This window comes from Engraulis encrasicolus, chromosome 8, assembly GCF_034702125.1.
Source record: "Engraulis encrasicolus isolate BLACKSEA-1 chromosome 8, IST_EnEncr_1.0, whole genome shotgun sequence".
NCBI lineage: Eukaryota > Metazoa > Chordata > Actinopteri > Clupeiformes > Engraulidae > Engraulis > Engraulis encrasicolus.
In genome coordinates this window covers 21,774,756-21,801,813 of record NC_085864.1, presented here as the reverse complement: position 1 = coordinate 21,801,813, position 27,058 = coordinate 21,774,756, and the positions used below count along the sequence as shown (strand labels likewise).

At 41.9% G+C, this 27,058-nt stretch overlaps 3 protein-coding genes across 4 annotated transcripts in view; 1 reads left to right on the top strand and 2 right to left on the bottom strand.

Annotated features, from left to right (window-relative positions):
* Positions 1–7,560, top strand: part of gdpd5b (glycerophosphodiester phosphodiesterase domain containing 5b) — a 64,371-nt gene extending 56,811 nt beyond the window's left edge. The window contains exons 13-17 of one of the 2 annotated variants that reach the window (XR_010035813.1): positions 1,205–1,352; positions 2,722–2,804; positions 4,697–4,812; positions 5,670–5,971; positions 6,502–6,600. Coding sequence is in view for 1 of the 2 variants with exons in the window: in XM_063205166.1 (XP_063061236.1) it covers positions 1,205–1,352; positions 2,722–2,804; positions 4,697–4,812; positions 6,502–6,587 (433 nt within the window). In the remaining variant the exon portion in view is untranslated. Of the gene's footprint in view, positions 1–1,204; positions 1,353–2,721; positions 2,805–4,696; positions 4,813–5,669; positions 5,972–6,501 lie in introns of both variants that reach the window. The other variant, XM_063205166.1, reaches the window with a different exon arrangement.
* Positions 7,561–8,240: 680 nt separating this feature from the next.
* On the bottom strand, positions 8,241–15,825 carry hspa13 (heat shock protein 70 family, member 13). The gene is made up of 5 exons (XM_063205164.1): positions 15,736–15,825; positions 15,013–15,353; positions 14,710–14,923; positions 12,655–12,822; positions 8,241–11,558 (listed from the first exon to the last, which is right to left on the bottom strand). The coding sequence occupies exons 1-5, from the start codon at positions 15,758–15,760 to the stop codon at positions 10,990–10,992; spliced, it is 1,317 nt and encodes a 438-aa protein (XP_063061234.1). The 5' UTR covers positions 15,761–15,825; the 3' UTR covers positions 8,241–10,989.
* Positions 15,826–17,966: 2,141 nt separating this feature from the next.
* LOC134453576 (SAM domain-containing protein SAMSN-1-like) lies at positions 17,967–26,589 on the bottom strand. The gene is made up of 8 exons (XM_063204355.1): positions 26,070–26,589; positions 25,723–25,797; positions 25,174–25,314; positions 23,398–23,482; positions 22,633–22,784; positions 21,508–21,729; positions 21,068–21,218; positions 17,967–19,105 (listed from the first exon to the last, which is right to left on the bottom strand). Exons 1-8 carry the CDS (start codon positions 26,124–26,126, stop codon positions 18,987–18,989), a joined length of 1,002 nt encoding a protein of 333 aa, XP_063060425.1. The 5' UTR covers positions 26,127–26,589; the 3' UTR covers positions 17,967–18,986.
* Between the last annotated feature and the right edge of the window lie 469 nt (positions 26,590–27,058).

Genomic DNA, 27,058 nt, shown 5'->3' with positions numbered 1-27,058 from the left:
CATGCATTTCTGCTGGTATGCCACAGAGCTTGTTGTGTATGCACAGGGTGTGTCAAAACACAGGAAGCTTAGTATGCTTGTATGTTGGAATCTTAGGCCAGCCGCACATTGACTCCGACAGCACTGCGGAGCACTTTCGCTTCCGACATACACGTAATTCGGACCCCCAAACCCAATTTCACATTAACATAGCATTGATAGTCAATGGCCACCGCCGACAAAATTGAACTTCTCTCTAATTGCTATCCAACATCCGCAAATGTCTGCGGACATCTGCGCCAGTGTGCGGGGTTCTATTGAAAACAAAGCAATCAAACTTTTGCGGAGCAGTGCTCAGCACTTTTTCGGAGCCTATGTGCGGAAGCCCTTAAAGTGTCTCTGTTAATTTGTCACAGAGTTCTCCTTTTCTATAGTGAATTATACCCATACAACCTTGTCTGTGACATACAAAGTTAAGTTGGGCTCTAGGTAGGATTAAAAGTTTAATTAACGACGTGATCCTACATTGTGCCCTATTAAGTGGGGTGCCTCCTTGTGCTCCCTTGATGCAGGGAATCTGGCAGTCATGACAATGGCTGTTTCCCAATGTCCAGTGCTCTAGCCTTGCTAGGATGTGAAACACCCAGCGATTGGATACTCTTTGATGAACTCCGCTATGTATCCAATCAGTAATCACTGGGCGTTTCACGTCCTAGCAAGGCTAGAACACTGGACATTGGAAAACAGCCATACTGTACTGCACACAATTAAGTCCACAAGCGTTTGATCAATGATGACACTTTTTTGGTTATTTTTGTTTTCTCAATAACAACATGATAATGGATGCGAAATTTGACCAATCAAAATGTGGATAATGGCGGTATTGATTTACTGTGGAATTGAAGTGGAATGCCTCCTACTCTCTCTAGATGCAGTGAATTTGGCAGCCATTGCATCAGCTTAATGCTGTACACACCGTTTGTGTGGGAACATTGCAGCGTTGCATATGCTTGGAAGTAGACTTGAAAAATGAGATTCACATGAGATGAAACGATCAAACACATTATCCACAGCACCTATTGTAGATGGAGGTATGGATTTTCGCTTTGAACTGAAGTGGAAAGTCTCTCTCTCTCTCTCTCTCTCTCTCTCTCTCTCTCTCTCTCTCTCTCTCTCTCTCTCTCTCTCTCTCTCTCTCTCTCTCTCTCCCTCTCTCTCTCTGCAGGGAGTTTGGCAGCCGTAACATCAGCCTAACGCTGTATACTGTGAATGAGCCCTGGCTCTACTCTCTGCTGTGGTGTAGCGGTGTGCCCTCCGTCTCCTCTGAAGCCCCTCAGATCCTCCTCAAGCTACACGCCCCCATCTGGCTCATGGTGAGATGACATCCTCTTTTTGGAAACATTTTGCCAACATTTTACAAACACATATCAGGGTTTTTTTTGGTTTTTTTAATGTGCTAATATCTTGCATTTTTCTTGTTAAATGTATCCATTTCAGGTGTGTACGAAGAAATATTCTCTTAAAACTTTTTTTTCAAACAAAATATCTGTCTTAGGGATCACAAACCCTGTTTACATACCCTAAGTGAAAGTGCCAAGCGCAAAAAAACCCTAAAATCTCCATAACTTGAAGAAGTTGTGATTTCTCTGATTGTTGGTGACAAACATCCTCACATTTCAGTAACCTTTTCACTGTCAGTTAAAACAATTTCTGGTCACAGTAACTGGTGTGTTTTGGGTTAGGCCCTATAGTCGTACAACATTATAGATCGTATAACATTATACTATATACCAGGGGTACTCAATTAAAAGTCCCAGAGGGCCAGTTTTTCCAAATTCCTCCCAATATAGGGCCAACACGAGCCACGCCATTACTTTCAAAGACGAGGCATAGAGAACTTTGACATAAACATAATATAATTTATTTACAGGCTCTGATACTGTCCTTCCCTTGTAGTCTACCTAACAACCTCTGATGCCACCGTCGTAGTCACTTCTGACCGGAGCCTGCAGTGATTGACTGGCGAATAGAGGTGTGTCGTTCACGGACGAGCTAGTTCTTTTGAACGGCTCCCTGAGGTGAACGATGGGAACCGGATCACAGCTGGGAGAGCCACTCGACCCTTATTTTGTTCATCTTTCATTAATTTTAAGCATGTGACCTGGACCAGAGTAATTAAATTAGGGAAAAAACACAATTGTTTGCCTTAAAGAGTGGCAAAAATGGTCTTTAGAAGCAGGAGAATAGTTTGGACTAAATTACCTTGAGATGGAGTCAAAATATTACATTCTAAACACTGAATATATACTGTAATTTAAAAAAGAGCCAAAAGAGCCAGTTTTTTGAACGGCTATTTGAAAGGAACGAGCCATTAAGATCCGGATCCCGTCAAAGAGCCATAAATCCCATCTCTACTGGCAAAGAGGGAGAAAGAGAAACAGACTGAGGGGGCGGATCACGGCACGCTTCTTCCTCCTAGCGTCTGGGGAGCTATTTCAAAATAAGAGCTGACAGCACGATCGGACCACAACATTTTTTTTTCATTATTTTAAATACAATTTTTGAAAATTTTCATAATTATTCGAGGGCCACAAATAGATGCCTGTGGCCCGTGGGCCGCTAATTGAGTATGGGGGCTATATACAATGCGAAGTGTCTGTTGTGTGGACTGTTACACCAATGTGTTAATCTGTGATGATATACTGCCACCTGCTGTTCACGTGTGTGTGTTGCTTCTTCCAGAGCCCAGATGAATACCGCCTGATATGGATTGCCACAGATCTCCTCTCCTTTGCTATTGTGGTGGGAGTGTTTGTGTTCCAAAAGTAAGAGTTGCTTTAATGTGTTTGAGGTTCTCTTAACCTTTCCCACTGCTGTTCAACTACCCCTTTCTCTTATTCTGTCTGTCCTCCAGACTTTGCCACTTTATTCTTTGTCTTTTGCTGCGGCTGAACGGGTTCACTTTTGAGAATGCTAAAAAAAAGGAAGTGAATCACTAATATATTCCGTAAAAACAGATATCCATGTAGGTACAAAGAGGAGAGTGTTTTTGCGTGCTGGGACTACATCCTTTCTTTTAAAAAAATCAGTGAATCTGTACATGTTTAATTGTAATATCACATGTGTGAGCTCATGTGTATGATGTGTTTTGCTGGCTGCTTTTCTACTTTCAGTCTGACCTTCTCTCTCTTTGTCTTTTGTCTCCTCTGGCTCTGTAAAACCTCCTTTTCTTCTCTTCTCTGTGTTCTTCTTCTCTTCTTATGTCCCTTTCTCTCTCTCTCTCTCTCTCTCTCTCTCTCTCTCTCTCTCTCTCTCTCTCTCTCTCTCTCTCTCTCTCTCTCTCTCTCTCTCTCCTTCCTCGCCTGATGTGCATGCTCCTCTTCTGCTGCATTCTGGCCTCTCTCAGCTTTCACTTGATCAGGTAACTGGGTCGGCATTTCACACTCTCCTCTCCTCTCCTCTCCTCCTCTATGGGGCTCTGTCCATTTCTCATCACTTGATGTTCGTCTCTGTCCCTCTACCTTTGACTTCCAAAATCTTCTGTCCTTTCATCCTTTTGTCCTTTCTTTCTTTCTTTCTTCTTCTTCTTCTTCTTCTTCTTCTTCTTCTTCTTCTTCTTCTTCTTCTTCTCTTCTCTTCTCTTCTCTTCTCTTCTCTTCTCTTCTCTTCTCTTCTCTCTCTCTCTCTCTCTCTCTCTCTCTCTCTCTCTCTTTCTCTCTCTCTCTCTCTCTCTCTCTCTCTCTCTCTCTCTCTCTCTCTCTCTCCATGGGGACTTCACCTGACTTTAAGTCTAATTGTGCTGGTTCTCTTCAGGTATCCGTAGTGTGCTTTAGCGCTGCAGTTTTGTTAAGCGCTGTCTCTCACTGCTCCCCCTACTGCTCTGCTCTGTTTGCCACCAGAGGGCGCCATTTGCTAATAATAATCCTCTCAGACCTATGAGATGTACCGTACAATACTTGGCTGAAACTTTTTAATAATGAATATGTTGTGGAAAAACATGCGCAACCTCCATGTTATAACTTGGATGCGACAAATGGCTAGTGGAGTATTCAGGTCTGAAAGTTTATAGGGGCAGATGTAACATTTTAATAATGAAATGACACCAGTAGTTTACCAGTTCTGTAGAGCCATGACATGGTTGACATACATGTAGAGGGTCAAAACCTTCTAACCTGGATCGTACTTAAAATAGACACATTTTCCTGGCAGACATTTTGAAAATGTGCATTTTCCAAAGTCAGATTTTACTACATTTTTATCATGTAGTCATTTAGCAGGTACAATAGTAATAGAATCCATAAAAACCCTTCTGTATCATTGTTTTGCACTGCACTGTATACCTGTCTATAATCAAGGCCCTGCCATCTGGTTAAGTGACGAAAGGTTGTGCTGTCAAAAAAGATAGCTACAGTATTATCTGATTGTCTCTTGCAGGGTAGGGTAGGTGTTTTTAATTATTTTTGAGGTTAAACCGTATATTGACGGTAGGGCTTTGCCTTTGACCTTCGATATTCGAATATAATTCTGTGTCTTGTGCATACTCAGAGGTTGTCACCAGGCTAGGCAGGCAGTCGCTTGGGCCCCCAACTCTATAGATTGTGAATAACAGTTAAGAATTCATAGTGGCGATTTGTTGTGAATGTTTATTCTTTTGCATTTTCACTTGGGGCCCCAACTTACCATACAATGGCCTCTGTGCGTGCTGTACGTGCTGTAGGTGGCGGATGAGTGGCATGAATAGCTACAACCCGGAGCAGATCATGTTGAGCGCAGCAGCCGTCAGGAGATCCAGCCGCGATGTCAACATCATGAAGGAGAAACTCATCTTCTCTGGTATGTGGGGTGTGCGTGTGCGTGCGTGCGTGTGTGTGTGTGTGCCTGTGTGCCTGCGTGTGTCGCCCAATCTTTAAGGTTCACTTGCTCACTGTATAATGCACTACAGTATGTGGAATCCGACTCTTGTAAAAATCTACCAAATGTGTTATCATTGTTGGACTCTGTGTGTGTGTGTGTGTCTTTGCATGACTTTTTCTCTCATTTACTTTGTATGATGTGAACATCGACTTCAAAATTCTTGCACGCAATTGAGCATGTGATTATATGTGTCTGTATGTATATATATGGAGTGGGGTTGTAGTGACGGCCAACCTGGAAACTGAAGCTACAACCCAGTACCACATATTGCAAATGATTTTACTAGTCCAATTAGGGATTTCGGCAAAGGTACAATCAGGTTATTTGGAACATGTGGCAATGGACTATTAGTGGCGTGCACAGACATTTACAGGTGCTCGGAGGGTGCGGTGGTGAAGGACTTGTGAAACGTATGGATGCTTTACAAGGCTAGGCTATATACTGTATAGTATCAGGGCATTAGTCACCCCTGATGTAGACACTTCTGATCGCCAAGTATTTGTAGATGATCATGTCAACATGAACCACTGTACATTGTGAGAAAACAACTTCCGCAAAAAAAATAATTTTCAAAAAGGGCATTTTTGTGCAGTGGGGCAAAGGAGCGGGTGCTTTAGCACCACCTTGTCCCCATCTGTGCACGCCTGTGAGCTTCTGAATCCAGCTTGTCCATCAGTGTGGGGTTTGATCTTATTTGTCTGTCTGCCTGAGCATGCGTTTTCTCTCTGAGTGTTCTTGAATGTTCCCCCTCCTCCCCAAACCCCTCTCCCTCTAAGGTCAACCGCAGGTGTGATTGGCACGGAGCGAACGAGCCCCTTATTTCCATTGCTGCTGTGGTTGTTGTCTTTGCTTCTTCCAACTGACCTTCATCCGTGCATCTGTGCATCCATCCATCTATCCATGCATCTGTCCATCCATCCATCCATCCATCCATCAGTCTATACATCAGTCTTCCCTTCCTCCCTTCCTCCTCGTGTGTTGTGCCTGCCTGCCACTAAGTGTCCTGGCGTCCTGCATCCCCCTTTTCCACACATCGTGGAAGTGTCTCTCTGAGTGCATAGCTGTGAGGTGGCAAGAGGTGAGTGTCTGTGTCTGTGTGTTGACTGCAGAGTGGACATGCACAAATATGAATTCAGGTAAATTGGGCCACTTTGGGCCATTTGCTTATATGCACAAAAAAGTGGCCCAATTTACCTCAATTCACCATACATTAAATTAGTGATGGGGCAATCAGGATTATTTACAGTCCAGTGGCACATATTAGAAATGACTTGATTTGGCCCAACTGTGGCTCTAACGGCTGGGCCATGGACTGCTACGGGGGCAATCAGGGTTCGATTCCCGGCCTGGGTCATTTCCCGATCCTTCTCAGTCTCTCCCTCCCATCTTGCTTCCCGTCTCTTCTCCACTGTCCTATCTGAAAAATAATAATAAAATAAATGACTTTGTTTTAACAGTCCAAATCAACCAGTCAATCCAGTCAACCAATATTTGTGTGTGCCGCTGAGTTGTACGCTATTGTCCATGTCGTCCATCTCTACTTGTAGAATTGTTTAGCTTTGGATGTCACCGGTGATGATCATGCTCTGCCGTTTAATCACTTTCCAGAGGTCAGCAATGGAGTCGGCGGTGCGGATGAACTCTACATGGAAAACGGCTTTGACTACTACACCAACCAAGGAATTGGCCACTGACTGCCAGGCGTCCTCCAGCACTTGAACTTGGTCCACTGAAGAGGACGCACTACTGGTCCGGATGCCCTACTTCACTGTCCCGGGTCCGGACGCTCCGTTTTTTTGACCAGTTCCTCTTGTGCTGCTATGGGACTTTGAATGATTGTGTGGGTAACACCCATATAAGCGCAATTCTCTGTATATTATGTAAAAATGTTAATTACTATGTTTCTTTTGATGAAGTTTGGCACTGCAGTGTGACATGTTGGCCTTCTTTAAAGTGTTATTTTTTATTATTATTATTATTATTATTGTTATTATTATCTGCGTTTAGTCCCAACGTGGACTTACAGACTTTTCCAGCAATGGATATAACCAATGGTTTGCAGGCACTGGAAGACCAAATGGGTCTAACTTTTTATTTTTATCTTTCACTTTTGTCTTGATGAGATAACTGCTATCATGTTATTTGTGATCTCAATACAGTGTGAGCATGGTATTTCCCAGTCCAACATTTGTCTTGTTTGAAACTTGAAAAGAAAAACCCGAAATAAGTTATTGGAAATTTACAACATGCCAGGTAGTATAGATGGAGAATTGTTTGCTCAACCTTTTGTGCATGTGATCAACTTCAGAGCAAACTAAGCAGATTTTCTAAATGGCCTTATTTTGTTCTGATAATGATGAGTAAAGGGATTGCATTCTCCATGCAGCTCTGTTTAGACTGTAACTGGATTTCTGTTAAAGGTAGAATATGTATTTTTTAGTGGTTTATTTCCAGAATATATATGGCGCACATTCACAAATGGTACTATCTTTTTCTTGAATATTTACGTACCATCCTCATTAACTTTGAAGTATCTTACTTCAAATCATGTTGTATCATAGCAAATACTGTATTCATGTATTACTTAGTACTGTAAATATTCATGAACAGATCAAATTTGTGAATGGGCAACATTTTGAAAATAAATGACTAAAATTGCATTCTGAACCTTTGTCAGATATTACAGTATTACAGTACAATGGTAACATTGTGTGCAGAACATGTCAATCTAGTTTCCCACCATTCCTCCTGTGAGCGGCGTTTACGGGAAGTGTTTAACAACATTGATCAAGTTACAGTTTTGTGGTGTTTGGCACTGTCAGTATGGGTGTAGCAAAAACACACACACACACACACACACACACACACACACACACACACACACACACACACACACACACACACACACACACACAGAGAGAGATAAGTTCTTGCCCTCTTATATATTCTTAAAGTATTTATGTTATGCAGATGATGATTATTAAAAAGGCATTGCATTTTACAAAGCCAATCAGTTACACTCCATTCCCGAATTGCTACTTGCGAATCAAACTAATTTATTACAGGAAACTATAAAGTGAAGTTTACTTGCTCCATAAACAAGTCCGGTTGCATTCAGTACAACGTGGCTCTCTTGCCATCCAGGATCTGGATAAATGAGAATGCTCAGACACAAAGTTAGTTGTGCCGTTTCATTTCCTGTCAACAGGTGGTGCATGTGCATGCTGGTTCAGTTATTTAGTTACATTTTAAAAAAAAAGAGTGCAACTTGATGGACTAGAACAAGCATGGCAGCATTATTAATGGTTAACAAATGACAAACGAGAAACTTAACTTTAATAAAAAATGAAATTATAAACCTTCTATCAGCTGAAAAGGGCATCATGATTATGACTTCAGAGCAGGTAATTGGTGGTGGTGACCGGGAGGAGGATGCCATTGGTCTAGAGGTTAGAGGTCAAGTGCATAACGTTTTTAGGTTTTTATAAAAAAGTATACTGCCCACGTATAACCGTGTCTATTACTGTATCATGAATGGCTATCAACAACATCATTTTAAAAGTTTTTTTTTTAATAGCATAGAATAGTTCGTTTTGAATATACATTATGTGACGGGGGTATGGTGGGGGTTCATCCTCCATATTGATCTGAAACTACAGTATTTATCTAATCAGGGGACATACAAAGTTCTGCATTATCTTGTGTATGTGCATCAGTTTTTCTGCTTTCAAGGATATGCAATTTCAAAAATATATTTACAAATATCAAAGTTATTTCATTAAAGCAAACAAACCAATTTTTTGATCTGCAAACAGTGTACAAAAAAATCTGTTTTATTTACTGACCAAAAGAAAGTGTTTATTGTTCTGGTAAACAACGATCACTGTCCTTTTAAGTACCCATGAACAGTAATTGGAAGCGCAACTTAACATGATGTTGGCTCAGGTACAATGAAATTAAAATAGTACATTGCAAATAGAACTCAAATACACTCCTTTACAATAGAAGCCACAAATTTGGTACAACCAATGTTTCCTTGACTGCAACATGCGAGGCCCTTGCAAGTTCTGGGAAATCTCCATTGGTCCACCACACGTTGGATGTGCCTTTTATGTCCCAAGGCAGGGAAGAAAATAAAATGGCTCCTACTCTACGTACAGACCAGGGTCAGCCCTGTGGCCCCACAGCCCAATGGTCCCACAGATTATTCCTGCTGCTCCATGTTCCCACATTTTTCAAAAATTATTCAAGTAAGTTCCAGAACTCCATTGTCCCACATATCCAAGTAAACTAAGAGAGTATGCCGTTCTCCCTGCCATGGAACATGGGGCATAAATGTGTATAATGGAGCAACAGGAATGTGCTGTGGGACCAATGGGCCTAAAAATGAATGTTAAAAAGTCTTAGTGATGTGGGACCAATGGGCTGTGGGAACATAGACACGCTCCCGAACGTACGGGACAATGCACGTTTCATAGAACACTGGAATCTCCTTGGTCCATCTACATCTTGGGTCCTTATATCCTCATCACGATCACACATTTTGGCCCATGTACCATGTGGAATCATTCTGTTACTTCAGCAACTTTGTCCAGTAAAGCGGCAATACACAACCCTTCTTTCCCTTTTCTCCTTTGTCAATGGGGCACCTAAGTCACACCCTCTACTTCCTGGTTCATGGGGCAGAGGGAGTCAAAAAATGAATACTGGGCTTTAAAATGAGTGATTTTTGGATTTGTGGTGCAAAGGTGGAGGTGCAAGGTTTGGATTGGTGTCAAAAAAACACAAATTTTCAAGCCCAGTAATTATTTTTTGACTCCCCCTGCCCCATGAACCAGGAAGTAGAGGGCGTGACTTAGGTGCCCCATTAATGTAGCGTGAATCTGACTTACTGGCTGACGAAACAAAACACAAATGGAGCTCAGTGGAATTTGCAGGTATGATTGGTTTTAGAAAGCAACTTGGATAATCTTGTCCCAACTCACGGTACTCACATGCTCAAGAAGCTACACTAGTTGTTTCCGACTCAACTCAATGGCAAACATATCATCTGACATGATTTTACTTTCACTTAGGCAGTTAACCAAGATAAAAATCCAAGTTGGATTTGCAGTCTTAAATTCTCTCGTCAAAGAATTTTTTCCAAAATGTCACTCACAGAGCACACAAAAAGCACACAAGATTGACCATCTTGAAAGGCACAACAAACATGGGTGCAAGTCATTCCTCCAACCTCAGGTTCCTTTCTTCTGTCCTCATTTTAGATGGGACATTCATCTAACAATTAAACGAAAAACATTATCTATCTGAAAACTAGTATTTGTAAAACCATCTTTAAAACAGACAAATTTCCTCATATACCACAAGGCCTTTCTTTTCCAGATATAGCACGTTTGTTGTTTGAATGTTAAATGAATGTCCATTATAAAACTGACTTTACCCACGACAACAGCGAGGACAGAGGAAAGAATGAAAGTCTAGAGAAATGACTTGCACATGACGCTTCATACAAACTGAATCAGCAAACTGTTCTGTAAATAAATAAAAAAATAAATAGCCTCAATATTTTTTCGGTCCCAATTCCTGGCAAAGCTTTCTACTACGTAATGCCAAAAGAGATCATCAATGTTGTAACTTGTTTGAAAATGGCATTACCATGAAAGCCTCACGTTATTAAATAATAATACTTGTTATAGTATGAAGTACAATATAGGCAAAATGCCTCATTAAGGATGGTTTCCAACATTCATGACAACGACAGCAGTACAAGACTTCAAACAGGCAACCTGAGTGCTGGTAACCCATACCAGTAATAAATGAGATTAAAACTCTGTATGTCGCATATTCTGCAACAACATAATTCAGTGGCATTAATGTGTACGAAGTCCTAGAAATGTCTCAGAACCCTGCTGCCAACTCTGATGAGCCGCAGCACTTAATATGATTTTAGGTAGCATTAATGTGTTATCAAACATCAAACTTGGATGTTAAACAAAACGCACAGCAGACATTAGCTGCCTTACAGTACCGGTAAGTGAGGATTTTGACACAGAGACTTTGTATATTATTAAGCTGCAAATCAGCTTATACTGTAGATCAACTGAAGTTCCTTTTGCGAAGGTGGTGGTTTGGTATTTCCAGAGCGCTGACTTGTAAAGGCCAAGAGCCGCCCATAATACCTGCCTGGATGGCAACACCTGTCACCACCGCCAGGTCCGGATCCACAGAGGTGTTGGGCTCTTTCCCAAAATACTCTGCGATGAGGCTGCGGATGCGCGGTATTCTGGTCGACCCGCCGACCAGCACGACCTCGTCCACCTCCTCCTTGCTCAGGTGGCCCTCCTCCAGAACCGTTTTGATGGGCGAGAGGATCTTTTGGAAGAGATCCGCATTCAGCTCTTCGAAAACCTCGCGGCTGATCGGCTCCTGGAAGGTAACGGGCGTCTCCTGGGGGCCGGTGGGGCCCTGGGTCTGCAGGCGCAGGGGGACTTGGAGGAGTGTGCTGGAGGTTACGGTGAGGTTCAGCTTGGCCTCTTCCACAGCCTGCCGTAAGCGGTGGACGTCCTCCTTCAGGGATGGAGTGACACCATACCGCTGCCTCACTCTCTCTGTGGCATGCTGGAGAAGTCTTTGGCTGAAGTCCTGTCCTCCAAGTTTGTTATTACCTAAAGGAAAAAACACACAATCTGTATATAGTATCCTGTACCTAAATAATGAAGTCACTGGATAAAATTGTAATATAATGTACCAATATGTTTTTAAAAAATACCCTGCTTTTCAAAATATTGACCTGTAAACTTAAATCGATACTACTGTGCCATAGTATTTTATCTTATGGGTCCAGCTAGCAGTTATAAGAGAGCTATAAGCACATAAGATTCAATGATAATTGCTAGCTTGTAACTGGAAGTAGAAAACAATGGATGAAAGAACAGAATAAAGATGAAACTCAGTTAATTAACTGTAGCAGAGATGTAAAATTAGCTCATTTACAGACATTGTACAGTAACAGTATCACTTTAAATGGAAGGAGGACGTCAACAGAAATAAGGCAAGTGTGTCATCAACAGGAAGATTTTCATCTTACCTTTGCTACTACTAGTGGAGAAACAATGCATTACAGCATGTCTTTCAAGGTCCAGTATGTATTTTTTTCGTAGTTTATCATTTCAAAATGTACGCTGCTCATATACAGTTTTTATACATTTTTTTATATTTTCATGAATATAGTAAATAAAGTAATAAACGTACACACTCATGTGACCACAGTACAGTATCTTTTGCTGTCAAAGATGTCTATGATAATTCAGAATGGTGGACATGGAGAACATCTGCCTATTAATGAATGAATGAAGGAATAAAATTATGAGAAGTAATTTGTTTCAACGTCATAATGAATATTTGAAATTGATAATGGTGTGGTGGTAAAACATTCATGAAATTGAAGTAATTTGTTTCAACGTCATAATGAATATTTGAAATTGATAATGGTGTGGTGGTAAAACATTCATGAAATTGAAAAAGATAGCATTTGTGAATGGCAGTGTGGCATCTCAACCCTACTGTATGTTGGGACTCACCTGCCATGTGAGAAGTCTGCATACTTGAAAATCATTTTTGTTCTTTTATTATTGCATGGCATGAAATAATACAAGAACAAAAAGGATTTTAAGTGTGCAGACTTCTCACTTTGAAAACTACAGTTGGCCTTCGTCCTGCACCTTTTCCTGGTGATGTGCACAATCCTCTCCTTCAACTCACCTGCCATGGCCTTGGTGAAGAACATGCCGCCTTGTTTGTTGAGCAAAGACACGTCCAGTGTTCCTCCGCCCAGATCCACCACCAGTACGTTGGCCACGTCCACTTTGTGCAGGCCGTAGGCCATGGCAGCCGCCGTGGGCTCGTTGATCACTCGAAGAATGTCTAGCCCTAGAGTGGGATAGAATGCAACTTTTAGTTCACCGGAATAAACATCAAGCTAATCAAAGTCTACCAGTGTGTGGTGATTTACCCTGTTCTGCACATCAACAGCACCTGGACATTGGCTGTGCATCGGAACTTAATGCATTTTGATTTCACGTTGAAAGTGATGAGTGTAGTATGTGGGGCAGCCATGGCTCAGTGGTTAGAGTGCTGGACTTTAGATCAGAGGGTTGCAGGTTCAAATCCCACCTTTACCAGCACCTTCATCCATGGCTGAAGGGCCCTTGAACACCTAACCCCTACATTGCTCCAGGGCCTTTAACCAATACCCTGAACTTAAAAAAGTGTAAGTCACTTTGGATATAAGTGTCAGCTAAGTGTACTGTAATTTATGTAGTAAGGTATAAAGACCCAAGTCCCAAACGTCATTGGGACACAATGACATAGCATTTATGCCCCAAGTGAGATAGTCTGGAGGAGCCTACCAATGCAATTTCATGTTGGAAAGGTGTCGTTGGTTCATTCATGGCCACGATGGTCCATTCATGGCCGTTTATTGGTCCTCCTTACAAATGTACAATTTGGCATACAGCACAATGTATTGTAAAATTCAAACTGCAAGCTTCCATTTGTCGAGAAGCACGCAACATTGCCTTTCCACCTCTCCCCACTCTCTGATTGGCTCCCACGCTCAGTCCACCTCTCCCCACTCTCTGATTGGCTCTCTCACTCAGGCTCCACCTCTCCCCACTCTCTGATTGGCTCCCACGCTCAGGCTCCCACACTAAGGGCAGCAGTGTGGGACTTAATGCAAGAGGGGCAGCCCAATTGGCGCCCCAAGGGAAAAGTGTGGCAGGACATTACCAGTAGTACCATGTGTAACGTATGCCAAGTAGCGGCGTTGGGCAGTAGAATGTTAGTAAACATCCCTGATGAAGCCTCAACCAGATACGACAGGGACAATGACGTCCAAAAAGGAATTGTCATTCAGTGTAACGGATACCTTCTGCTGACTGTAACTGTACTTTATTTTATTTTTTTTCCAATTAATTCATGAAAGCCTCGGCTATCATCCATTCACTTGAAACAATTCAAAAATCTTGTTTTTTTTCACAGTTGCAGTCAGCAGAATGTATCCGTTACACTGAAGGACAATTCCTTTTTGGACGTCTTTGACCCGACAGCAGGTGAACCATCAGCCTAGGCCTCTAGCTCAGTGGTTTGTGCACCCATGATGTAGGGTTGCTGCACTGGCGTAACACAAGTACTTCAGGCCCCCCTGCAAACTACCAAGAATGGGCCCCCAAACGAAAAAACAGGGCCTAATATCATGTGGAGGGGGCCCGTTTCTTCACGTCAAGGGCCCATGTGGGCCCCCCGCCTCGTATGGGCCCCCCTGCCTCGCGAGGGCTGCGGGGGTATAGTTTATGCCCCTGGATTGCTGTGAGGTCGCAAGTTCGAGCCCTGAGAGAGGGAGACTGGACCGGATGAGCTCTGAAGGACAGGGAGAGCACTTTGTTATTATTATGAAAGCGAAAGTGAAAGCCCAGTGGGAAACTCCAACTCCCATCGTCATTGTGACACAGCACTCCACAGCACACAAGTGAACACTGCACACTGCGAAAATGCATTTATGCCTCACCCGTGCAAGGGGGCAGCCCTCAGTGGTGCCCCTGGGGAGCAGTGCGGCAGGACGGTACAGTACCATGCTCAAGGTACCTCAGTCATGGAAGAGCACTGATTGATTACTCCCCCCACCAACCTGGCGGGTCGGGAGTCGAACCGGCAACCTTTTGGTTACAATTCCGGCACTCTAACCGCTTACCCATGACTGCCCATGACAGAGCTCTTTGTTATTATCACAGTAGGGCTATGTGAGGGTCAATCACCCACCTGCCATGTTTGCTGCCCTTACAGTGTAGTTCCTTTGCATCTCGTCAAACTCTGCTGGCACTGAGATGACAGCTTTGTGAATGGGGACACCCAGCTTGTCCTCCGCCATTTGCCTCATCTTTAACAACAGCCGGGATCCGATGAACTCTGGGGTAACTGTGAACGTCTGGTTGGTGGTGATGAGAAACTCGGCGCTACCGTTGTTATTCATCACCTGTGCAAGGATAGAAATGACGACTTGAGTAACTGCCATTTGACAAGACACTTGAAACATCATACAAAAGTATTAAGATCAAATTCTACCTGAAATGGGTACCTAGCACTTTCTGCGATCAAGACATCAGGGTCAAAAATCTTTCCAATGAATCTCTTAGCGTCATATATTGTGTTCGGGGGGTTGCTGTCGATCAAGTCCTGGACGTCATGTCCAACGTGAATACCTGTGGCAGTGAATGACACGACACTGGGGATGCTCTTGCGCCCCTCCGCGTCCCCCAGCACCTCCACCTCACCGGTGCCTGGGTGGAAAACCCCGACAGAGCAAAACGTGGTCCCTAGGTCTAGCCCTACCACTTTGGGCTTTGGTGGGGGAAGAAACTGCTGTCCCAAATAGCCGGCCAGGAGAAGGGCCAGAATCAAGGACCCTGAAAATCAGTAAGGAAAAAATATCTGAATAGGGGAATGATGACAAGTTCATACATTGGCTAACAAAACGCACAGAATACAGGTCTGTGACAAAACGCATGTCTACTCCAAGTGACAGTTACTTCCGTTGTTAATTCTGAGCTATGCATAATGTAACACACACAATTAGTAAACAGTTGACCATCTATTGTAGGCCTATAGTCAATACAGGAAGGAACTTTATAGCATTAGACGCTTGAATTGTAGGCTATATGTAAACCAAACGGTTATCGTTAGCCACTCGTTATCTGGCAAAGGATCAGACTAGACAGCAGCATCAGTACCGTTTTGATTACAGTGGTAGATCGTTTAATCATTTCAGTAATTTCAACCTTAACTTACCAATTGCTGACATCTCCCCGGCCATCTCTACGAATGTAAAACGAAATCAAGGGAGAACGCAAATTTAACGTGCACCACAAACAAATTCACTTCCTACCGGTAACACAGAGTGGAATACACGTCAGCGTAACCTTCCCATGGATTTCTGGGTAATGTAGTAGGCAAGGCTTGGGCATGCGCGTCATTTTTTTTTTTTTTTAATAAGTGCGCTCTTATGCCAGCCTGCACGCTTGACTGGTCCAGAGCCTGCCACAACCTTAGCGCTGCAACAAATGTAGGATAATATAATAGCCTACATAAAACCCAGCAGAAAATGTTATATAATGGGTTTATTCTTGACACAACATAATCTATAGGCCTACCGGCAGGGCCGGATTAACGCACAGGCTAGATATGGCTGCAGCTAGGGGCCCCCACCTGCCATGGGGCCCTTGACTGGCCAGAAGTGGGGGAAAATGCAGACTCGTGAGGGGGGAAAATCCTGTTGTGGACAATTGGTAGACATCTTATCTTTAATCCCAAGCTTGTAAGTATGACTGACACTATACATTTGTGGTGAAATTTGCCTTCTGTGGGGGCCCACAGCAACCTGTAGCCTAGTTGCCATCTTAATACGGCCCTGCTTACCGGTAGTTCATTGCACTGCTCATCTTGAATCAACTCTACATTGGTCATATGGAATTTGGTTATGGAAATACTTACCACTACCATCAAGTTAGTAGCCTATTCATTATGACTGGGAAAATTGCAAGTTTTATCCATGGAAAGGTGGATCTTCTCCATGTCCACCATTTTGAATTTCCAGAAATTGTTTTTAGTGGCAAAACCTACTGTACTTTCTTCATACTGGTAAATATTAGTTTATTACTTTGTGAATGTTCATGAAAATATCAAATTTGCCAATAGGCAGCACAGGTGCAATGAGCAGCATAGTTGTAATACCTACTCTGTCCATCATCCTACACAGTGCACCTTTAAAGATGGCCAGCCCAGCCTTGGCTCAATTCAGGGGGTGTTCACTCACGGAACTAGCTACTAGCCACAACTGGCTAACCCTAACCACGGGCCAGTGCAAAATGAATGGGTGTCAATGGAGTTTTCTACCTTTATAATTTTTGTGATTTTTTATAATTTTTTGTCCTGAAATATTAATATTAAGTTCGAAGATAGAAATAATAAGACCCCATTTGAGTAGCGTTTCGATTATTTTGCGCCACTAGATTATTATATACTGGGTCACAAAGCTCAATTTTTATGGGGCCAAACCAAAAATCTTCTAACCTGCTGTAAAACTACACACCTGAACGATTTGTCAATACAGCCTATTGTTAAACAACAGTCATAGTGCTTACCAGGAATGTTTTGTTGGTAGCAATGTATTTAGCATATGGGTTCCCCTTTCCATTCCATACATTTTCCCACATGAAGGACTGAACTACGCTCGCCAACTAGTGGACACTCCATAGTTACTGCAGTATGCATGCAAAGCTAACTGGCTACAATGGGAACCAATGAGACTGAACCTTCTCCCTGTTAGAGATTCTCTGGCTCAATCACCTGGGCACTGAACTACTACACTGGCAACCAGGGTCATTTGCGGAACCTTCCCATCACTCTCTCTCCGTCCACCAGTTTCCTGTCCCTCTCTTACTGTCCTGTCACAATAAGGGCATTAAACCCCCCCAGAAATATCTTTAATAAAAAAATAAAGATGTTCAATAGCCTAGAAGCGCAACACAAATGTGTATCCACGCATGGGCCAACAACAACCCCCCCAATTGCACTCACACACACACACGTTCAATTACAGGGTGCCCATACGTGTTTTCAGCCTGTGCCTGCACATTCTTCTGATATTATCGGGTACAGGTCTTTTCGTCGAATGGATTCTTGAGAGGGGACCATTCGAACAAAACGTTGGACCATTAGTATAAGGCAGGGGATCTTTAGTCGAGGACGGTCCGTCTACCGCAAAAGCCTACGAAAGGTCCTTAAAATTGAACTAAAGATCCTTAGGTTTCAACTAAACGTCCCTTCAGCCTGCCTATAGGCCTATTAGAAATGTAAATCAGCTTTTTTAATGCTCATTTTAACGGGTTTTCTTAGAATCAGCTTTTTTAATGCTCATTTTAACGGTTTTGTCTATTTAAATATGTTCATTTTAACATTCATATTATCGAGTAGCCTACTGTATTTAGGCCTAAATGCTGCAGCTTGTGCCCAGCAGAAAATATACAGTAACACCGTCCTATCCGACTATCCGACTATCTTTTGCACTGTGCCGTTATCTTGAATCAACTTCGCGTTCTCTGTGTTGGTCAGAGGAAAGTGGTTGGATTTCTGACCTTTGGGGATTTGAACCCTTGGGGATACAAATGTGAATACAACCAATAGAAATGGCTGACAAAAAGAAGACAACATGCCATTCACTACCAAAAAGGTTATACCATTGCTTATTTAATGTTTTGCTGTACATATTCACAGATGAGTTATCATGTTACAATATTGTTAATTTTACTGTTGTAAATTTCAAAGGTAAATCATTTATTTGTGTCTTGTGTCATTGTTTTGTGTTTTACAGACTATGTGATATGATTTAAATATGCTCAGTTTAAACCTAAAACAAATGCATATTCTCACTGACACATTCATATGTGTGCACACACGGACGCACACTCACTCACACACACATGCACCCCCCCACACACAAACACACTTACAAGCAGTCTGCCAGCTGTCTGAGTTGTGAATCCCAATTGCCAAATAAAACACAATGAAAATAACAACAATAAAAAAATGTATACACTGGTAGTTCAAAGGGCTTGGTAAATGTAGAGTTAAACATATTGGCTAAATAATTTAAGAGATGTACAAAATCATGCCTGGAGGGAGTGATGTCACTTGTCTACAGTGATGAGCATCCTGGAATCATTACCCATAATCCAGTGCCACATAGGCTATTACCTGTCCAATTCAACCAGCCCGCTTGGCCACATGGCTGTATGAGATTCAATTACCTGGTTGAATTGGACAGGGGAAACCAGGTCATTTAGAGAATATGGCACTGAGAAATATGACTAATGAATCCAGGTTGCCCATCACCACGGCTGGACTGGGACCACAATCCAGCCCAAACATTTTTGGCATACTGTCGGCCCACCGGGAAAATGCCTTGTATGCCAGACTACCAGTCCAGCCTTGCCCATCCCTGAGTATGATGTCGTCATGTTATCCAATGGAGCCGGTGTCCTTTAGTGGATTTCCACATCGTCTTTGCTCTCCGAACACTCAGAAGGAATGAAACAGCCAGAGTCCCGTGGGCAGTCATTCTTCTCTTCCTCTTCTTTCCCATGGGGATGGTCATCATCTACTGGTGACAAATGAATAATCATGTTAGAACAGAACAGCCTAGTAAACTAGACGAACCCTAGGCGGCCTATCGCGACTTCAAAGCTCTGTGAACATTTGGTCTCCCCTACTCACATTGTCAACCCATTCCTCAGAGAAAGATGCGAAGGTTGTATCTAGCTTGTATTCGTGAAATGCTTCCATATGCTACTGGTTGAAGCTACAATCGACCATACCACCCATTCTTTCACCCGCCTAATCATTATTATTATTTTTTTAAAATATATTTTTTAGGGCTTTTTGCCTTTAGTTTTGACAGGACAATGGAGGAGAGGCAGGAAATGAGTGGAGAGAGAGAGATGGGGAAGGGTCGGCAAATGACCTGGGCCGGAATCAAACCTGGGTCGCCGGTGTAGTAACCCGGTGCCCTAGCGTTAGGCCACGGCAGGGCCACCTAATCATTATTTAAAATCTGTTTGAATTTTTGGGTTTGGCAGGGTGATGCCGCTGCTGCATAACGGTAGTGACAGCAGAATGTCTTCTACAGCCATAATAATGAAAAGCTGATTGGTCATAGTGTTGGCCAAGACAATGCAGAGACAAGTTGAGCCATAGGAAAAAAAAATAGTTTGGCGCATACAGCCATCAGATATCTAAAACTGTGCTATTTTAGACTAAATTCACCTTGGACCTAAATTTCATTTCCTATTAAGGAACTTGCTCATTTGCTCTGCAGCTGTTTTCGCCAGAATGCTGGCGCCGGTTGTTGCAATAGTTTGCCTACTGTGGAAATCAGAGTGCTTCCCGGTAAACCGTGAATGACTCATGTTCAAACTGTTTATTTTACACCGTGTGACCTGCATGAACCTTTAAGTGTCTACTTTTGTTGTCACAGTTCACTTAAAAAAAAGCTTTTTTCTTTCTTTCTGGGAACACACTTTTTGGTTCCCGGATTCTTTGATTTCCTTCATGAATGGGTTAGGCAGCATTGCAACAAGGAACTACAAGAGAGGTTCAACACAAATGTACCCCTACGGAACAGTCTGTAGGCCTATGTGTCAGTATTTACTGCGGGTAGTGTGGAACTGACCGTTGGTTTACAACACTGTCATGACTCAGTAAAATGGCCACTTCAGATTGTAGCCCCATAATGCAGGTTGTGCCACCAGCGGTACGATGTAATAGTCATTCAAAGGTTAATTACCATAGTACTACTATACTATGACATAACAGAGGGTTTTTAGTAATCCACTACGAATCATGTCATTGCCATTCTGGTAACAGCAAATTTATAATGCCATGTTTTAACGGGTAAAGCATTACGTAAGGGTTAACGTTCGGCGAGAAGGTCGCTACCGTGGAATAGCAGCATGACAGAGAGAATCTTTAGACCCCGACGCGGAGCGGAGGTGTCTTGTTCTCTCTGAAGTGCTGCTATTCCACAAAGCGACCGACTCGCCGAACGTTAACCCGCTTATTATATGGATATACTTCAATGATTCACACATGGCGGGGACATTTCTTTATTTAATGTTAAGTTTATTATAATTATTTTTCATGTCAAAAGATTGTTGCTGCGCAAAACAAAACAGTGCCGTTGTGGAACACCGCTAGGCAACAGGTAGCCTAGACAACAGGTGTTGTCTATCACAGCAGCTGATTAGAGTGACAAAAGACCGGACCCCCTGTGGAGTGATGAAACATTCCCTTTGCAGTGAAAAGTCTTGTTGCCATTGACAGCGGTCTGATATAGACCAACCCGTCCGTTATCTCAAATATCAGACATGCGAACGTTGGGGAGCCCAATTGAAATGAATGGAGCATTCGACCGATGACGTCACACCATATAATAAATTACATTATTACAATGCATTTTAACCAATAGGTTAATAGGTCAATTGGTTAATAGTTGTGCTGGTACTGTGTATATCACAGTCCAGTCTTATACTGTGTAAGGTGCTGTAATGTGTACTCAGACTCTCACCTCCTATTTCATAGTGCACGTCAGTAGCAGCGAGGAGCCTCCGCCGATGTTCTGGATCAGTGATGTTCAACTCTGTAAGGTGTTTCTCTTGTAGATGCTTTAAGTCATCAACCGTTTGGTAGCCATTTAGTAGCAATGATGAGGCATACTCCTTCAAGATACAAACAGGGAGGTGAGGTGGAGGATGTTACTTGACGCTGATTTTTTTTTTCTCTTACATTAAAAAATAGACAAAATAATTATAATACACACACACACACACAAACACACACACACACACACACACACACACACACACACACACACACACACACACACACACACACACACACACACACACACACACACACACACACACACACACACGCACACACAGGCCTATTGGTGGCTAAAATGTGTTACCCAAATTTTGTTTACTTTCTGATAAGCAAAGTACTTACCTCTAACTGCAGACGTTCGAGTAATTCTAGGAGGGTTTTAGGTCGAGCTCTTTTGGAGTGTCTCTGCGGCCTGATCTTTGGGGCCTCCTCTTCTTCTTCCTCTGGCTCCTTTTCAATAAGCATGTTGACGTAGATGAACTTAAATGTCCCCACTCTGTTGTTAAGCAAGCCAGTCCATATGCCCATGGGCGGCTTGCTTATAACATTTATAATGTCTCCAACCTGCAAGATAATAGACAATTAAAAACTGTTATTAGGCCTACTATTAAAATACTGATACATATTCAACTCATTTACCACTGAATCCAAGCACTGCATGTCTGCAAATGCATTGCTCTACATAGCAATGTGACCAAACCTTGTTCTGTATTCAAATTCAAGCATTGCTCTTCCTTCAGAGAAAAAGAATATGAAACACTCACACAGTTTGTTGCTGGCCATGAACAACACAATTCTTGTAACTATTGCTGTCACTGAAATATTTAGCCTATTTAAATGTAACGTTTGCCCGATGTCTGCTAAAAGATTAGGAAAATTTTAGGACTACTTGCTGTGAATGTTCCATTAGTGCCTTTGTTTACTTACATGGGAAACCCACATAAAAGAACCCAACCCAATTCCATCTAACCCTAGATGTGGCTGCATGGAGTAAAGCTCCTTTGAAGTGTAACTAAATCGAGGCTCTGACTACTATCCACAATGACAGTCTGCTGCCAGTACATCTGTTACTATATGTGTAGAGGCCTGAAACATTTACATAAAGTTGGAGATGACCTCCAAGGCCTTGCTGTAAAAATCCTAATTGACATCTTTACATGCCATTGACGGTGGGTGTTAGTATTTGAATTGAGTTTTATAGATGTCAATGGCAGCGAGTGATGCTTATGACTATTGTCATTCATGTAATTGTCATTCGTTTTTTGGAATGCCCGGAAGCCTAAATGATGTCAAATTCACATTCCAAAAACCTAATGACACATTATGACAACAGTCATGAACATCGAATGTGCCCACCATGTGCCATTAATATTCCTGACATCATGTGTCATGTCAATCTTATGCTGGTTACATGACAACCTTGTATGTAGGCTACAGCCCTTCGAATCAGGTGTGTCTGTTGTCTACCTTGAGCCTGAGCGATTCTGTGTCATAGGGGCTCGGGACAAAGTCCGTGTGTACTCTGGCTCGTCCGCAGAATGGTCCGGAATACGCTGGCTCCTCCTCCAGTCGTAGACTGCCTCTGTTGCTGGAACCCTCAGAACTACTCGTGACACCACCTGAGCAAGTAACACAGCAAGGGAGACCCATTTACTATAATACAGTAGAGTAGGCATGCATACTGTATGTTAGCTGTGCTTGGCTCGCATATCCAAAACTTATTAGGCGCAGGCAAATGTATGAAATCAAAACTGTCTCTCTAGTGGGTATAGTGTAATATAGTGTTGTCTTGTCTGAACTATTACTGGAGACTCCAGGACTTTTTGCATGATTATTTCAGTAACAAATTATTTGTATTCTGTACAGTCATTGATGCAGACCAACCAGGGGTTGGTATTTACACTATTTACACTGGTATTTACACTATTTACACTCTGTTTAAAAACAGTGACCTTTCCCTTTATTTGTGCCTTCTGTTTTTACAATTACACACTGGTCCTCTAATGCCTCGTTTCCACTGCTGGTTTTCTGGTACCTGTAGGCCTACAGCTCGACACAGCGCGACTCGGATGCCACTTTTTGCTTCACGATTGAGCTGTGTTGTGCCTATTCGAAAATCAAAAAGTGGTGACCGGGTTGCGCTGTGTCGAGCTGTAGGCCTACCAGACAACTATAGAGTGGAATAGAGGCATAAAAGGTTATGACGAATAGTTATGACATAGGCCTACTTACTGGTGGTGGAACTGTCTGAGTTTTCACTTGGTTTGTCCGTGTTTTCTGTGTCTTCTTCGCCTTCATCCCTGCATGTCTCATCAACCTGAGTCAGTAATTCAAGCACATTCAGTTAATATTGTCAACATGTCAGGTGATCATCTTCTATTTATCAAATATATCGGTAACACTTCCAAATAAGGGGCCATAATTAACAGTAAAGTAGCTACAACCTAATACTTAAGTAAGGGTTAATAATCATTACTTAATGCCACATTAGACACATATTAATTGTTATTAATGCATTAGTAAGCAGTTACTTAACTATTAGATTACTATTACCTTGTGTTACAAGTTAATAGCATATTATTATTTAACTAATAGATAAGTAAGGGCACAGTTAATAGTTAAGTAGCTATCAGGTCATACTTAACTAAGGACCAAAATTAACACTTACTTAATACAAAAGCAAGGCATAACTAATGGTTATATAATACATAAATATTGGGTTTTGGGACCCTTATATTAGAGTTGGCTGAGGATAACTAATGGTTAATTTATAGATAGATATTGGTGTTTGGGACCCTTATATTAGAGTTGGCTGCGGATAACTTATGGTTAATTAATCGATAGATATTGGTGTTTGGGACCCTTATAATAGAGTTGGCTGAGCATACCTAATAGTTAAATAATTTATCTACTGAGACATCTAGTTTTCACTCGTTCAAATCACTGTAATAGTGGCAACAGGAGCCATTATATAGCAAGGATTGGACGTACACTTCTCAATGATGGTGGGATGATGAGATGTCATTTTTTCATGAACCACTTATTAAATTTAATGGTAAAAACCCTACAATGAATGCAGAACATTATGAAGAGTAACAGTTTTGAAGCGAAACTAAACCATTCCTTTGTGATAATTAGGTTAATGTTTGAGAATATTAGCTCCAAGAAGAGCAGTGCATGATGGGTACGCAATCTATAGACAACAATAATTCTGTATTATTTAATCATTAGATATGCCTTACTTTTGTATTAAGTAAGTGTTAATTAAGGTCCTTAGTTAAGTATGACCTAATAGCTACTTAACTATTAACTGTACCCTTACTTATCTATTAGTTAAATAATTATATGCTATTAACTTGTAACACAAGGTAATAGTTATCTAATAGTTAAGTAGCTGCTGACTAATGTTCAACATATGCATTAATAACAATTAATATGTGTCTAATGTGGCATTAAATAATGATTATTAACCCTTACTTAAGTATTAGGTTGTAGCTACTTTACTGTTAATTATGGCCCCTTATTTGGAAGTGTTACCAATATATCCCATTGCCATAGTGATGTAATGTTTTTTGTGCCTTGCACCAACTTGTTGCACCAATGATCAATACAGTTTGTTGAAGCACATGTTTCATAAACATTCTGTCTACTCTGTTTCTAACACTATTCCTTTTTATTTTTCTTACCTTGGGCTCAACCTTTTCCATATCAGGTGCTATTTGTTTTGTTTTGATGTTGGGGGATATGTTACAAAAAATCCAATCAACTTGGTTGACATGGCAAATAAACAGTTGAACTTGAACTTGAACTTATAATGAGAAAAATAAATCTATTTTTATTTCATAGAGGGAAAGAAGATTCTTTTGTACAGGATGTGTAGAGGGTGGGATGTGCCTCAGTTCCTCAACAACAGGTTTACTTCCCTCACTTTTCATTTCAGTATTTCTTTTTTCTAAAGTTTCCAGCATTATCTATCCATGCTGTATTTCGCATGTTCACTTCACTCACAGGGTTTTCCGAAAGACTCTTATTGGTACATTTCCTGCCCATCTTCAATCGCACCGCGCAGGAAAGGGCCTTCATCTTCTTCCCCAGGCCACCTGGTTTGCCTGGCTCACCACTCTCAGGTGCAGAGAGTCCCTCCGCGGGCTACATAATGAAAGTGCACATAAGTATACACGCAGGCACATACATACAGAGACAGAGAGAGAGAGACACACACACACAGACAGGCAGGCAGGCAGACAGACAGACAGACAGACAGACAGACAGACAGACAGACAGACAGAGAGAGAGAGAGAGAGAGAGAGAGAGACAGACAGACAGACAGACAGACAGACAGACAGTGAGAGAGACAGACAGAGAGACAGACAGAGAGACAGACAGGCAGGCAGAGAGACAGACAGACAGACAGGCAGGCAGACAGACAGACAGACAGACACTTTTAAGTATTGTTGGTGAGGGTAACACCCAAGTCTATGCATTAGTTTTTATGTACTTCATGTTCCTACAAAATGTGTCAGTACAGTAGTTGTAAATCAGAGCCAATCTGCTTACCGCATCTGCTCCGTCCACAAGAGACTTCACTGCCGCTTGCTGCTGTTTGTCAAATCTCCCAAAACTGGCAGATCGCTGTGGGAAAATGTACAGAAGGTTAAAAAAACACAATTTAATTGTTTAGTATCCAAATTTCCCTAGTTTCCTTGAAGGTTCTATGCTATCCCCGTCACCGCTGTTTCACACTAATTAACTAAAGTTGGTTAAGCCAATAATGGTTGGCAAGGTTGCATTTTGCTGATGTTTTTTTTTTAATTGAATCACAATTTCAAAGGAATTGTCTTGCCACTTAAGACATTTCTTTACATCTATCAGTTAGAAATTGCACACATTCAGACACGACCTACCTTTGGTATAAGGCTTTTAGGTTTGTCAGAGACACTTGAAGCCGCCCTTTGTAGCATTGTTCATAAAATATAGTAAAAAACACCACTTCCTATATTCTTTCTTGAAAAGAACAGTGTTGCTGCGAGGAGAGCGTGCTCAGCTGCTGTCCAATGAATACTAAAATGGAAATGTATAGCGCTCAAACTGAAGTCTTGTGTGATGACTTCCTCAAATCAGACAGGAAGTTGGTTAGCAACTCTGTCTGTTATGAGGTTTCAAGGAGGAAAAACACTGACTCAACTGCTTGGCTCTGCATTCTGTGGTTTGGGTTTGACGGCTTTTCATGCTGTCATTTCTAGAAAACTGTGAGTTAAAATATAGGCCTATTTGCATCCTAAAGTGAAAGACTTTTTCCATGATTACTTGACAGAAAAGTGATTAAGGCATTATTACTTGACAGAAAAGTGAAAAATGCATTATTTGAAACAAAACTTTCCCAGTTTTTTTGTCTCAATAAAGTAGTAGACCATTAGTGTCACATCCAACTTTCCTCTTTATTTTAACCTAGATTGCAACATCTTTGGGTTTCCCGGCGAGGAAGAGGAAGTGGTGTCTTCTGAAATGACACAAAAGCCCAACAGAAAGTGGAAAAGTCATGATGTTGCAACTACATGTGACAGCACTGGTTTACAGCAGTGTACTGTTGTCATTCTGTTGTAGTTGTTTGAGGTGTACGCTGTTTAAAAAAAAAGCACTGCAGAAAACCAAACAACAGTGCAATGTGAAATATCAATGTAGCACTTTGTTTGATTTCTAAAGTTGTGTCAACATGGGGCTTATTATTGCAGTGTATTCAGGAAATGAATTAACCATTTCCAAATGAAACCTTTGCTCCTCCATAGCAGTTAAATGGCCCAATTTTGTTGTGTGCATTTTCTGCATCCAAACCTCTGTAGACAAAGTGCATGCTTGCTGATCTGTTACAGTGGGCTGCAGTGACTGAAAGCTT